Source organism: Nilaparvata lugens, chromosome 4 (genome assembly GCF_014356525.2).
Source record: "Nilaparvata lugens isolate BPH chromosome 4, ASM1435652v1, whole genome shotgun sequence".
NCBI lineage: Eukaryota > Metazoa > Arthropoda > Insecta > Hemiptera > Delphacidae > Nilaparvata > Nilaparvata lugens.
Genome location: NC_052507.1, coordinates 67,883,329 through 67,898,094, shown reverse-complemented (window position 1 = coordinate 67,898,094; position 14,766 = coordinate 67,883,329). Strand labels below are relative to the sequence as shown.

General features: G+C 32.5%; 1 protein-coding gene across 1 annotated transcript in view; it reads left to right on the top strand.

The window, feature by feature from the left end:
* Positions 1-9,800, top strand: part of LOC111054378 (ferritin subunit) — a 28,477-nt gene extending 18,677 nt beyond the window's left edge. Inside the window, exons 3-5 of the mRNA XM_039426293.1 lie at positions 433-597; positions 4,060-4,221; positions 8,767-9,800. Coding sequence (XP_039282227.1) covers positions 433-597; positions 4,060-4,221; positions 8,767-8,922 — 483 coding nt within the window. The 3' untranslated portion in view covers positions 8,923-9,800. The remainder of the gene's footprint in view (positions 1-432; positions 598-4,059; positions 4,222-8,766) is intronic.
* The last annotated feature ends 4,966 nt before the right edge of the window (positions 9,801-14,766 follow it).

Below are 14,766 nucleotides of genomic sequence, written 5' to 3'. Positions count from 1 at the left end.
CAAAACTATTCTGTTCCCAAATTTTGATAAATTTTAATAATAAAATGTCAAAAAAAAATAAGTAAAAAATAGGATTAGACAAAAATGAAACTATGAAAACACAAATTGAAATTGTGAACCACTTTTATTATTATATAATACTATATAAGCAGAACCTGGTTAACAGATATTCTGTTAATATAGTATTATATTATATTATACCGTAATAAAAGTGGTTGACAATTTCAATTTTTTCATTATGGAAAAGTACCACAATATCACACACGACACAACTGTAATAAAACTATGTTTTTCAAGTCTACTAGATTACAATAACTGTAATAAAACTATGTTTTTCAAGTCTACTAGATTGCGTTGATAATTACATATTTATTGTAGAGGTAGGGTTCAGATCATGAGAATCGTCATCGATATTTATTTTTATCATTGCAGGGAGTACACTTCTCGAGAGACTTCGTCAACCGTCCTGGTTTTGCCAAGTTCTTCTTTGAAAGTGCCAGTGAGGAAAGACAGCATGCCATCAAACTGATCGAATACCTTTCGATGAGAGGTGAATCAGTCACCGATATTGCCAAGCTTGTCAAATTGGATCCTGAGGTCGGTGAACACCAGTAGCATGTTTTAATATAACTCAAGATTAAAATATTATGTACAGAATAGTAACAGAACTGCTCAGAATTGTAACAGAATAATTCTTAAAGATTAAAATATTGTGTACAGAAATATGTTAGAATTGCTCAGAATTGTAACAGAATCAATCTTGTTTTATTAGAATGTTTAACATTGATTATCAATCAAGATTGGTTAAAATGTTGAACTCAATCATTTTCTTCTCCATGCAGGCTACTAAATAACAGATGGATATGAATGAGATATTGCATTTATTCACATGTTAATAGATATTGATAATAACTATTAGATTATTATCTCTTACGAATTAATGATCTAAATAGTCTATTAGTCTGAGATATTCTACAGTGCCCAAAAAGTATATTATCAATTCAGAAATTAGTATTTTTTTTAGAGATCAGCGATGTAACAATAATGATTATAGCTTGTTAATTTCACAAGAACTCGCTTTGTTCACGTCTTTTGAAATTTGTGGAAGTTTACCAATGATTTATTGAATTCCAGATGATTCGGTAATGGTTTTTAAAGAATTGGGTCTCAATAAAAATTTAGCTACTAGGCTTATTTTAAATCGAATAGGTTCCATTCCCAGCTCATTCTCATTCAGTTATATGATTACAAACCACGGTATTTAGATGAAAATACTTCTTCTATATACCGTGTTACATACTATGCTTTACTTTGATTATGTGAAATTTTATCTTTGTTACACCTCGCTGTACATTGGCCCATGCGTCTCTCACTGTTACTATATTTATCAGTTCAATTGAACTGTGAATGCTTTTCACTGACATCCTTCCTTGTCGTGATTATTGTTTTATCGATTTAATGTCGAATACTAACAGAATTTGATTCATAGAATCTTATTGCGATATGCAATAAAAATTCTTATCCATTTTGTAGTATAACAACATATGTTTTGAATTTGTTATTACTGTTACTAAGTCTCCAAACAAACTCATTCCAATTCGAAACCTGTATAGTTCAAGTTATTAAAAACCTTCTTAAAGTATTAAATACTTATGTCGTGTTTACTCTCATTCCTATTACAATTTTTATAATTTATTTACATTTATTGTATTACAAGCATCACAACAATTGAATAGAAAAGGATGCGCTTGACTAAAACCTCTTCTGTTTCTATTATCTTTGGATGATCTACATAGAATTTTAGTGTCTTATGTTTATAAGGCATGTTTCACCTTTTTCAGTCAGCTCTTTTGACATATTTCAATGTTCTACCTAATGTTCAACCTTGAAGAAATTGATAGATACTGGAACTCTAAAGGTGCGTACAGATATACGCGCTTCGAACACGTTCCGATCATGAACGTTACGCGAGATGTTACGCAAGGGTTCGCTAGAGGTTCGCAATATGTTTGAAGGATATGAAGGATGATCGCGCGCTTGTATCAATGACTTCGCTACAACCTAACCTCACAATCCAGCTGATCGAGCGACAAAACTAAATAAAAAAATATTCTGACCAGGGAATTGCTGGGTAGCCTAATAATACATTATGTTTATTTTATAATAAATTGATGATTATTATTATTATGTTTGTTGCATTTATGTTGATGTTTTATTACAAAAAAGGTCAAGTCTGTCAATGTTTTGAAAGGTGAAAGGCGTGGTTGGGAGTTTGGCTTCTTTTTTCTAAATTCTAATATGCTGGTAGCCACCTATCCACCTATTATTAAAAATGGTTTTATAATTTTCTATTATTTAATTTTTATGATCTAATAATTAATTTTTAATCTCGATAATTGTATATGCTAACTCAGAGATCGTAACTGATCCAACAAAAACGTTAACCACTCATGCGCAATTATTGGTGAGTTCGCCCTAGGAACTTGCCATGCTCGCGCTCTGTTACACGCTCTGTTCGCGTTCTGCTCTTGCTCGACCTTCGATCATCTTTCGATCTGCTCGTGTAACGCTCGTTTGCGTAGCAGAGCGTAAGTCTGTACGCACCTTAAGAAGTGTTTATTTTGCTCTGTTCCATTCTACTCTGTCATACAGTGCTGTATTTTGGAGCAATTCAAGTCATGCAATACATATTTTTAAGATTCAAAAATGGGCATTTGGTGTGAGATGAGTGATTAGAGCAAGTTGTAGAACTTATTTCAAAGATTTGAAGATGGTCCCACTTCCTGTTCTATGCATTTTTGAGGCCCTTTGTTTCATTGATAGAAATAAAGATAAATTTAACACAGGGGTGTTTACCACTCGTACAATACTAGAAATAGACAAAACGTTAGAGATGACATCCATCGAACTATAGTGAGGTCCACGTTATAATGGCAGTGTAGGATTGACAATACTGTTGCTGTCCTTTTCTATCATACAACAAAACAGATAGCGCTATCCCTCCCTAGCTTTGCAATGTTGTCTGTTTGCCAGAATATTTTATTTTTACTTTTGACAGTGACTGTAAAAAAGTAGACAAACAATTCTCAGCCGCTATTTTTTTCATCATTCTATCAAAATACTCTAGTTCACAAGTCGTATAATTGATTTAAAATGTATTTTTGAAACTTTTAAATAATTTTTAGACATTACCGTATGAGAAACACAAATTAAAATACCTGAATTGACATTTTAAAAGTCGATAACTAACCATCCTTGACTTCATCCATGCTTCAGTTAGCCTACACGTATAGGTTAGACCTACTCGTACCGGTATAAATAATATTGAAAGGTTATTTCAGAATTATTTCCATTGAAATTACTCATTTTAATAATAGGATTTCCATTTTTCTACTATTTTTAAAAGAAATTGGAATAGAATGCCTACCAAATAACTTAATTTCTGTTGTTTTGAAATTCAGATTGGTGTATCACAGCTTTTTAAATTAGCCGTCATTTCAGGTTTGTATAAAAATAAAATCTGATCTCAGTTATGGAAGCAATTTTTTGAATCAAATTATGAACAAATATATATTCTTCATTAAATTGATTATTTTATCAAGGAAATGATAATTATTATTAGATCAAATTTAATGGGATGAATTGAGTGACAGCTGTGTACACTCAGTGGCAAAATGGAGAGACTTGGCAACGTTTTTCTCCTATCTTTCTTCACTGCCATTATAACGTGGACCTCACTATACTATGTATGGGAGGGGATGACAAGTTTTGCAATCCGGCTCTACAACTCATTGAAAGCACATCTTGAGGCTCTTACAGAACTGAAGTTTAGAGTTAAAGTGAGGGAAGAATTGTTAGATGTGTACCCTTATTCTAGTGATGAAATCTTTTCGGATTGTAAATTGCACTGAATGAGTAGGAGAAAGTTAAATTAGGACTTGACAAATCCATATTCCCATATTAAGGCGGTCAATAGGAGGCTGAAAATTAGAATGAAATAAAATTTATGAACCAAACGTTGATAATTTCAAACAATAAATGTTTTGTTCTTGTTTACAGACAATGCCCGGCATGGCTTCAGTCTCCCTGAATGGAAAGGAAGCTTTGGAGAAGGCGCTGCAGCAGGAAGTCCTGGTCACAAACAACATCCTCAAGGTTATGAAAGCTTGTGAGAATGAAGAAGTGAAGGATGCCGCCTGGACCTTGCCCAATGACTACCATGTAAGAATTTTCAAATCTTAAATTTTTAAATCTGAAATTTAATTTAAAATCTTAAAATTTGATTTCTAATCTTGAAATTTAATTTTCAAATCTTAGTTTTTAATCTGAATTTTTAAATCTTTTCAAGTCATTCCACTGTATCTCTCACCCACATAAATCTTCGAAGTATTTTACGTACAGGATGGCGAGCTAAACGATCTATTTTGAATGTGACTCTCTGCAGCTTATAAAAGTCTGTAGTTAATAAAAACAATATAAAAACTTGTAGTACCCTTTTATTAAAAACTTTAAAATATTTCAACGACTAGTGTCGACCATTGGTAATTTTCAAGTTAAAATGTAAAAAATTAACAAGTTGATCCTAGATTGTAGTCTACAACTAAGTACAATCTAGTAGATTCTAGTATCAACTTGTTTATATTCTACATTTTAACTTGAAAAAGACCAATGGTCGAAACTAGTCGTTAAAATATTTTAAAGTTTTTAATAAAAGGGTGCTACAAGTTTTTATGTTGTTTTTATTAATTTGAATAAAGTAGCCCATATAAGTGAAGTGATTTTATGATTCTGTATTTGTTTGAAATTTTGCGCAATTGACTGACATTCCAATTCTATTGATAGTGCAATTGCATTATGGGTCAATGGATTAGGAACGTGCAATAGTAGTGAGAGTATTTAATAAAAATGGTGGTATAACTGCCACACAGAATTATTTGACAGCTTTACCACATTTAGGGCCGGTTTCCGAGCTTGGGATTTAGCTAAGTTCTAGACTTTAAACAGCTGGAGTCAGAAAATTAGCTTTCCAAAACGGGGCGTAGTCGCAGTTTTTATAACAGTAGTCGCAGTTTTTATTTTCTCATTTCTATAATTGAAAACGTTTTTCCTTGACGAAATTAAACATTTTTAAATAATTCAAAATAGCTGATACTTTACACTATTCTCTCTTTATTTTATTTTGTGTTTGATTTTCTAGTTTTTTTGAAATTTAATTCAAACCTGATTGTGACAATGACTACGACTACGCCCCGTTTCGGGAAGCCAATTTTCTGACTCCAGCTGTTTAAAGTCTAGAACTTAGTCAAATCCCGAGCTCGGAAACCGGCCCTAAAAGTCATGAACGTATCCCTGTGCGGTAACTTGGTGGCAAGGTGCACTATACACATCCCACAACAATATATGAACTGAAGGAAAGTATCTAAAACGAATTCACTACAATTTCCCAAGAGTTGTTGCACTTCAGAGTTTCCGTAACAGGCATAATATACTAGGAACACCAAATGAATGAACATATCTATCTTTCTGATGTGTTGAAATGTGAAGAGGTAATTTCGATATATTCACTGTAGGAACATAAATGGCATGATGAGTTCATACCATTTCTTCACTAATATATCAGTTTTATGAATTTATTAGTGGAAATGACATAGTTTGAAAATTTCTCGTTTTCTTGAACAGACTGTGAACCCTGAATATGAGCACATCTTTCCGATTTCATCTCTAAAAGTATAGAACTATTTCAGGGCATTTATTGTAGGAGCATGAATGGCATGATGAATACATGCTATTTCGTTAGTAATAAATTATTTTTATTAATTGTTTCGTGAAAATTACGACATTTATAAACGACATGAAAATGTCTCACTCTCCTGCACCACTCTGTATTACAGAAAAGTTGTCAACATTTAAAACAGCAAATAATAAATATAGTCCAGTCACTATATACATTGGTGCATGCAATTTATATTTTAGTTCTGATTTTTAATATATTATTTGGGTACATAGTAGAAGTCCAGAACCAATTTCTTCATGCAAAATTTCCTTGTGCCAGTTACAGGTGGCCCTCGTATTTTCGGCTCATTTTCCAGTTTTCAGCTATTTCTGCCAAATCTCGTAATCAGACAGAAAAATTTGCTCTCGCACATTTTTTTAGATTATAAAAATTCTGAATAAAATGAGATTATTCGGAACTCTCTATCTCTAATGAGTACTGAGTTATGTTTTTCAAAAATAAGTGAAATTTGAAGAAAAAATAAATGTTGATGAATTTTAGTTTTCGATCAACAATATCTTCCGATTGTTACCATTTAGATGTATAATTCAAAATCCCTCTGGGCGTATTTTTGTGCTCTACAATCTGAAATCAGGTAGAGCGCTCTATCTTATAAAGATTTCCAGGTACACCTGACAACAATGCTCCTTGTATTGTGAAAAACACATAATTTTCAGCTTCAAACCATCATCACCAACTACATTGTCCTCACATTGATATTTCGCACAATGACATAAGTTCATGATATTATTTTCTATGAGAATCACCCGGTAGATACACTCCATTTCAGTATTTTCTAGTGGAGAAGCGCGCTCAAGGACACCTCAAGGATCAAAATTTTAAACACTTATAACTTTTGCCACATTGCTCAGATTTCATCGTATCACACTTCGTTCTTCTCGTCTCGTCAAGGCGGTCCAAAATCATGCATCATGAGTCAAATTTGGTCGAAAAATGGGAAATTTATTGTTGAGTGTCCTTAAGCCCATATTCTAATTTATACAAAAAATGGCCAATTTCTATATTCAAAGCTGCATGTCTTGTGAAATACTTTCGATAAAATTTTCAAATTTGGTGAGAATGTTAAAATTGTCCCCTCTCCCCACTTCAATAAATAATAATTGTTTTGTTGGTGGGAAGTCCCTGACTAGAATATCCCACTTGGCCTGATATGCTATTTGATTTGGATATTTCCTCCGTCTGTCTGCATACGTCTGTCTGTAGCTGTGTGCGTTTAGTCAGCTCTTGATTAACATTGGTTTGCTATCCTTGTATGTCATTAGACAGAGCAGATACAGTAGCTCTATCCTTTACCAAGTCCGCACCATTGCCAAATTGTACGCTACTTGGTAATGAGCAACCAGAATATTTCATCTCAATTATGAATAATCATTATCAAATCATAAAATAAATTATTTTGTTGATGAACATACGATATTTCAGATAGAATTGATCAATATTAACCAGAATCAGCAATTAATATTAAATCAGATGAACTGGAGTAACTTGAATCACAGCCATCTACTATAGAAGGCAATGGAAGATGCCAACAACGCCATCCCATAATTGCCACTGACTTTATAACGAGAATCTGACCATAGAACACAGTTGCTTCACTTTCAAACAATATTATTATTATCAATGTTATTTGGTTACTCATTGAGATATCTAAGTGAGTATATTCATCATCACAAATCACAACGGAAATTATTATGGAACTTCATTTATCATGAATAGTGATGCCCATCCATATTGACAGAGAACCTTATCACTTTTAGTGGCGTGAATAAAGCATTGTTCTGTTGAGTGGATCGATTTCTTTATCAAAATGAGATGATGATGACATGCATACTTGTTGTATCAATGGCTGAATTAAAAAATTTCAAATATTTCATCATCCACAGTCATGATGATCCAAACTTATTAATAATAGATTAGACATAACCTTAATTTATTATTTAGCGTATGGCAGATACACAACAAATATATAGCTCATGAGTCTCAAATGCCTAGATATACACTATATTTCCAAATTCTTTGCGATGTTGTGTAGTTTTCGGTCAGGAGAACATAAGTTTGTCTGACCGCCATTATTTGCTAGTCCATTTAGCGTTACCCAATGTGCACCATGGAGGCGAACTAGCGTTACACTCATAATTAAGTTGAAAATCTGATTTCTGGAACAATTTTGATGTTAAAGAAGGTTAAAACTCAATTTTCACAGAAAAAAAAACATTTTCAAAATTATCTTCATCATTACAAATGACCTTAATATCACAGTTTGATCTTGTAAAATAATGAACAAATTAATGATAAATTTTATACTTGAAATAGAATTCAATTCAATCATAATATCATTATGCAGTTCAAATATGGTAAAAATTTCCAAATCAAATATTTCAACTATTATTTTCATCACTAGAAATAGATTAGGCCTACCTTACATCGAATATTTGCTCATGACAATATTGGAATTTTTTCTTTGCAATATGAAAAAAGTACTGTTTATTAATTGAAGGTACTAAAATATTATCAATCTATCAATATTAGTTTTCATATTAAAGTTGCACTAGTAGTTTTAAAAAAATACAGTCAATGTTGTTAGAATATTTATCAAATTCTCATTTTAACACAGCTCTAATGAAATATTCCAATTGGGGTACTTGAATGTTACATTATTATAGAAAATTACTAGTACCTACCCTTTTCTTATTTTTTTATGTAAACGCATTTATTTATTTTAAATAGAAAGATTTATAAAAAGGGTACTTGTAATTTTTCATAATAATCACACATCTCTTTATTCTAAATAATTACAGTATATACTCTGTACAATAAATTCTCACACCCTTCTTATTGTACTTATTGTACACCCTTCTTTGTACTTTGTTCTGCACTATAAAACGTATTCACACCACCAAATCGTTTTTGTTCGTATATAATAATCATGAATATTTGTCATCTTCAACTCAATTTTTGTATCATTTTCACAGCTTGTCGACTGGCTGACCGCTGAATTCCTGGACGAGCAATACAAGGGACAACGCGACATCGCTGGAAAGTTGTCAACTCTACTGAAGATGGGATCCAGCAATTACCACCTGGGAGAGTTCCTTTTCGACAAGAAGTTGTTGAGCAATGAAGCTTAATCGCCGCCATTCGTTTCGTTTATCTAATGTTTAATTGTGTTAAGTATATCTATAATTAAAATTAAGCACAATCGTCAAGTTATATTTCTGTTTTAATTCATGTAAAATAGGAAACTCATTCATCAAACTTCCTGTTAATTGTACTGAGTTTCAATCAATTCGTCTCGATTTCTCAATTCTAGAGCCAAAGTAATTTAGTGGAATTGATGACGATTCCTTAATTAGAATTATGCACAATCGTCAAGTTATCTTTCTGATTTCGATTCATGTTAAATAGGAAAATCATTCATCGAACTTCCTCTTATTTGTGCCGATTTTCAATCAATTTGTTTCATCATACTTCTTAATTCTAGAGCTAAAGTAATTAGTTAAATTGATGATGGTTCCTTAATTATAATTGAGTACAATTGTCAAGCTATTTTTTATGTTCCATGTTAAATAGGAAATTCATTCTTTGAACTTTCTGTTAATTGTACCGATTTTCAATCAGTTCGTCTCATCAGACTTCTCAATTCTAAAGCTGAAGTAATTTAGTGAAATTTATTATGGTTCTCTATTGAATTCAAGTTTCAGTAGCACCTTTTATTTTCAAGTAGAGAGAATTCAATGTAGATATTGTAAATAGATCAATGATGGATATTTTCAGCTATTTTCCTCTAAACAAACTCATAGAATTAGTCGAAAACTCTTCAGCGATATTCTCTTATCTATTGTCAATATGGAAGTCCACATGTGAATCAAACTCTGTAAATAGATTGCTCGAACAAATAATATTTTGTATTTTCACTTGCTAGATCTTGAATGTTATCATGGATGTTGTCTTTATGAATGTTTATACAATACTTTACATAACCTGATTAAAATTAATGTGAAGTAAGGTTTGGAGTTTTTATTTGAAATTATTGTGGTCTAAATGGTGTTTTGATTAGTTAAATCTTCTACTGTTTACTGACAGTAAATCCAAAATTTGGTCTAAATGGAGTTTTTATTTAAAAATATTGTGGTCTAAATAGTGGTCTTGATTGATAAAATAAATATTCTAACTTACAAAATGGCACTACCGGCAAAGAAAACTTGTGCGCCGGCAGTGAGTTCGAACAACTAGGTACAGCAAACATGTCAATAGAAAGAAAAAGAGCTTATTCAAACCACTAGAATAACTAAAATTATGGAAACCAGGTCACATCTCAATACTTACAAACATAAAGACAAAGTAACAAAATCACAAGCAAGTGACAAACTCAAAAAGACCAATTCAAGGAAGCCATGACAATAATATTTTTTAAAATTTATAACATAAGAATGAAACACTACATAATGGATATAGATAATTTAAAATAAACATTATTTATCTTAATCCAATCCAGTATAAGATTCATTATGGATTTTGTAATTCTACTAATAATGAATTCAGTTGGGACTTTATTTATAAACAAGTAACACTGATATTCAAACTGACGTCTACATACACTTAAGCTGGTAAAGTCAATATCAAATTGTAATGGATTGGAGGGACGCAAATTGTATGGATTATTCCTTAAGTTGAATGTATCACTATTCTTATTACATATGTTTGCCTCACTGTAAGCACCTGGAATTCTTGAAAAAGAAGTCTACTAGGGTACAATCTTGGCCTGTATAATGCAGCTCTGATAAGGTGTTTCTGTAATGTGAATAATTTGTTCATATGGATATCATAAGCAGCTCCCCATATCTCAATTCCATATTGGAAAAGTGATTTCACATAAGCATAATGAATATTTTTCATTATTACCATATCAGCTATTTTATTTAGTTCACTGACAGTAAATCCGAAATTTGATACTTGTCAATATCAAATGAATTATGAACATAATGGATTATGAATATAATTAATTGAAGTTTCATTCGCACTATTATTCTAAAATAGTGTAATACAGTACATATTCAAGTCTATAACTATTTAGTCCATGAAGTCGTATAATTCTCGAGAAATCTGCTTATATCTAGACGGACACTATTTTAGTACTGTACTTTGACATTACTCAGACTAGAATTTATTTATTGAATGGCATTTAGATACGGTACATCTACTTGAAACTTTTTAGTGAAGAATTCGGCTTCATACCATCAATAGCTTTTGATGAAACAGGTGTCATAATTTGACATCCCAATCGCGGTGTCTCTAGTCTAATATGTGCCATTAACTAATGTCCAGCGACTAGCTCGGACACCAGTGTCCGGTTGCAGAAAAGCCTGTTAAATTGTAATAATTCTCAAATGCCACAAGAATCTATCAGAAAAGTCTTTTTTGAAAAGAAGGTTTCTCTGATTGGTTCTGGTGGCATTTAGTCACGGTTAAAATTCAACAGGCTTCTGTGCAACCAGGCCTTAGTGACAGGTCATTATCATTGCCTGAATCATTAATCTTGCTTTTTCTTGTATTGTGAATTTAGTACTTATAAATCAATAATCATGCTGATATTAGTAAATAGAAATCTCCAAAACTCGAATTTAACTTCATTATATAGGCCAATGATAGGTTGTAGGTCATTAATCTGATGCTTTTAGAAAGAAGTTACAATCATGTTTATAAGCATTCATCAGAGATTAGAAAATAATTAAACATTTCTACTACTACTTCCCTGTATCGGGGTATATAGCGATTTTCAAAAAGTATATGTTCAGAAAATTTCTTGGTTACTCTGTCATTGAACACTTAGGCCTATGAAATTATGACATTTAGGGCTATACACGTTATGCATATTCTATAAAAGATTGAAACGTTTAAGCTATTAACTTCTGATACAAGCACTTGCAATCAACATTACTATATTTTCTATAAATTTAATAATCGCCATTCGTGATGAAGATTAGGTTCAAGACTTCAACTTGTAAATCACGGACACTGAATTCTTTCACTCAAAGTAAATGTTGCATCAATAATCTCACACCATGATAAAATGTTGTAATGTAATCCTCTAGTACAGGGATGCGCGGCCCGCATAGAACGATAAGAAAGAAAAATCAAGGCAGAAATTAAGAAAGAAGAAGTGCATTACATAAAAAGAAAGACAAATTAAAGACAGTGTAAATCAAAATTTTCAGAGCATATATCAGTGTTGAAGGAGTATAATTTGAAGCGGCAATACGATTCCAAGCAAGGGAAAAATTTGATTCTTTGCAGGGAATTTTACGAAAAGAAAAAATTGTATCATCCACCAAGAAAGCTTGTGTGCCAAATCATTCAACTTTCCAGAAGTTATGAAAGTCTTAGTTACAACTGTAAATTTTATAAGGTCTGGCGGCCTCAACCACAGAGAGTTCCAGGCCTACTTAGCGGAATTGGGTGCAGAATATGGGGACGTATTGCATTTCACTGACGTACGCTGGCTATCACGTGGGAAAATGATGGAGAGATTTCTTCATCTGAAAGATCACATACTAAATTTTTGGCACAAAAAGGCAAGGAAGTACCTGAATTGAAGGATACTCAATGGTTAAGCGACTTTGCTTTTTTGACTGATATGACTGGTCACCTCAATGATCTTAACACCCGCCTTTAGGGGAAAAACAATCAGGGGAACGACACTTGTTCAATACATCAAAGCTTTTGAAAGTAAACTGAGACTTTGGAAAGGCAGTTGAATAAATGCAATCTATCTCACTTTCCTAAGCTATCAACTGTACATCCAACAAGCATCGGAAGATATAGTACCGCAATAGCTGAACTTAAAGGACAATTTGATGAACGTTTCCGTGACTTCAAGGAGCAAGAAAAATTTATCAATCTCTTTTCAAATCCATTCACTGCAGTTGTTGATGATTCCCCGCCACCTATGCAGATGGAACTTATTGACTTGCAGTGCAACTCAACACTAAAGGAAAAGTTTGACAGTGCTGGACTCCATGAATTTTATTCTAAATATGTCACAAAGTCGGATTATCCTGCCATCCGTCAACGTGCTCTAAATATCATGTCAATGTTCGGTAGCACTTACTTGTGTGAACAATTGTTTTCAAGAATGAAAATTGTGAAGTCAAAATCAAGGAATCGCATGACTGACAGTAATCTGCAAAATAGTTTGCGCATTGCGACTTCAAATTTTCAAATACAATTTGACAAATTTGGTACTGGAAAGGAAGGGCAATCTTCCCATTGAAAAAAATACACAATAAATAATTATAATAATATGAAAATAATGACGTGACATATTCACATAATTTCAAACACTATTTCATTGAGCATAATGAAAAATAATTATGAAACTATGATCATTTTTGAAATTTTTATACCTTTTTAATTCATATTTTTTTAGTGCGGCCCGTGAGATGAATTTAGGTCACTAATGAGGCCCACTGCTTTCAAAAGGTTGCGCACCCCTGCTCTAGAATATTCTCATTTTTATAGTAGGTACTTATTGTTCTTGACGTGAATAATAATTAAAGCGGTCTCATTTACATTCTACTATAATTGAAAACATTTTTAGAAATTTACAGAAAATCACTGAGAACATTAGAATTTTAGCTTTGATGAAAATGGCCAATAATCAAAACTCATTTTCAAAAATCTTAAATATTATTTAATTTCCCCAATGTGCCTATTTCTATCCAACTTTGTACCCTCCGCAATGATTAGTATAATCAATACATTATTTCTTACTAAAACCAGAGATAAATATAAGTTTTCCCTGCTGATTCTATAACTTGAAAAAATTATAACTTCTCTCTGCTGAAGCTATCAATCATAAATCTATATATATAAAAGCGAAATGGCACTGACTCACTCACTCACTCACTCGCATAACTAAAAATCTACCGGACCAAAAACGTTCAAATTTGGTAGGTATGTTCAGTTGGCCCTTTAGAGGCGCACTAAGAAATCTTTTGGCAATATTTTAACTCTAAGGGTTGTTTTTAAGGGGTTAAAGTTCGTCTTTTAGCATGTATATTCTTCTTCTCCCAATCTCTTAATTATAATTGAAATTTCCATATCATATGTTACTATAGAACTATAATCTAGATAGAGTACCTCTTCGAAACAGTTGTTAACTGGCAACTAAATTAATAATTTTGTCAGGTTGGCATTAAGTTGAGTTGACTTTGTTAGGTTGGCACCAAGTTGGAGATTTAAATGCATTTATCGCGGAAAAATTGATTGGGTACTGCTACTTCAATCCTGGGAATATTATTAGCCAGACGTTTAGTCTGGACCCCCGACTGGATCGTCCTAACATATGATAAAAATGCTCAAATGAAAAATGCAGGCGAGCTCCGCTCGCCTGCTGATCTCATTTTTGGACGATCAAGTCGGGGGTCCAGGGGGCGGAGCCCCCTGGCTAGACGGATATGGCGAGCGAAGCGAGCCTGACGGCTAGTATTGATATAAGAGTTTAATTCCTGGATAAATCCCTTGGGAATTTCCTATAAGTATTTGAGAGTAACTTCAAGTGGTTTCCAGTATCATTTTGTAAAATATTATTGAGACTATTCAATAATAGGTCTACTCTATTTCATTGAACTTTTTGTTACATATATTCAACTTTTGAGAATCAATTATTTAAAAAGTGTAAAATTATTAAAAACATCCACTAAGAAAGGATTTTCATAAATTTGCCCCCCTGAGGGAGCTGGGGCCCCCCAAAAAGTTTGTACTTTTTAACCGTCATTTCACAGCAAGTCATAAGGAACTTTTTTGTTCAGCTACGAAAAAAATTAGATCTTTGCAGAAAAATTCTGATCAGGAGCACAGGGGGGTTCAGGAGAGGGCATTTTTCGAAAATTTTGATGTAAAATCACACTACAGCTCAAACTAATTGGCCTACAGACTTAAAACTTTGCACAAATCTTCAAACATGCTAGACG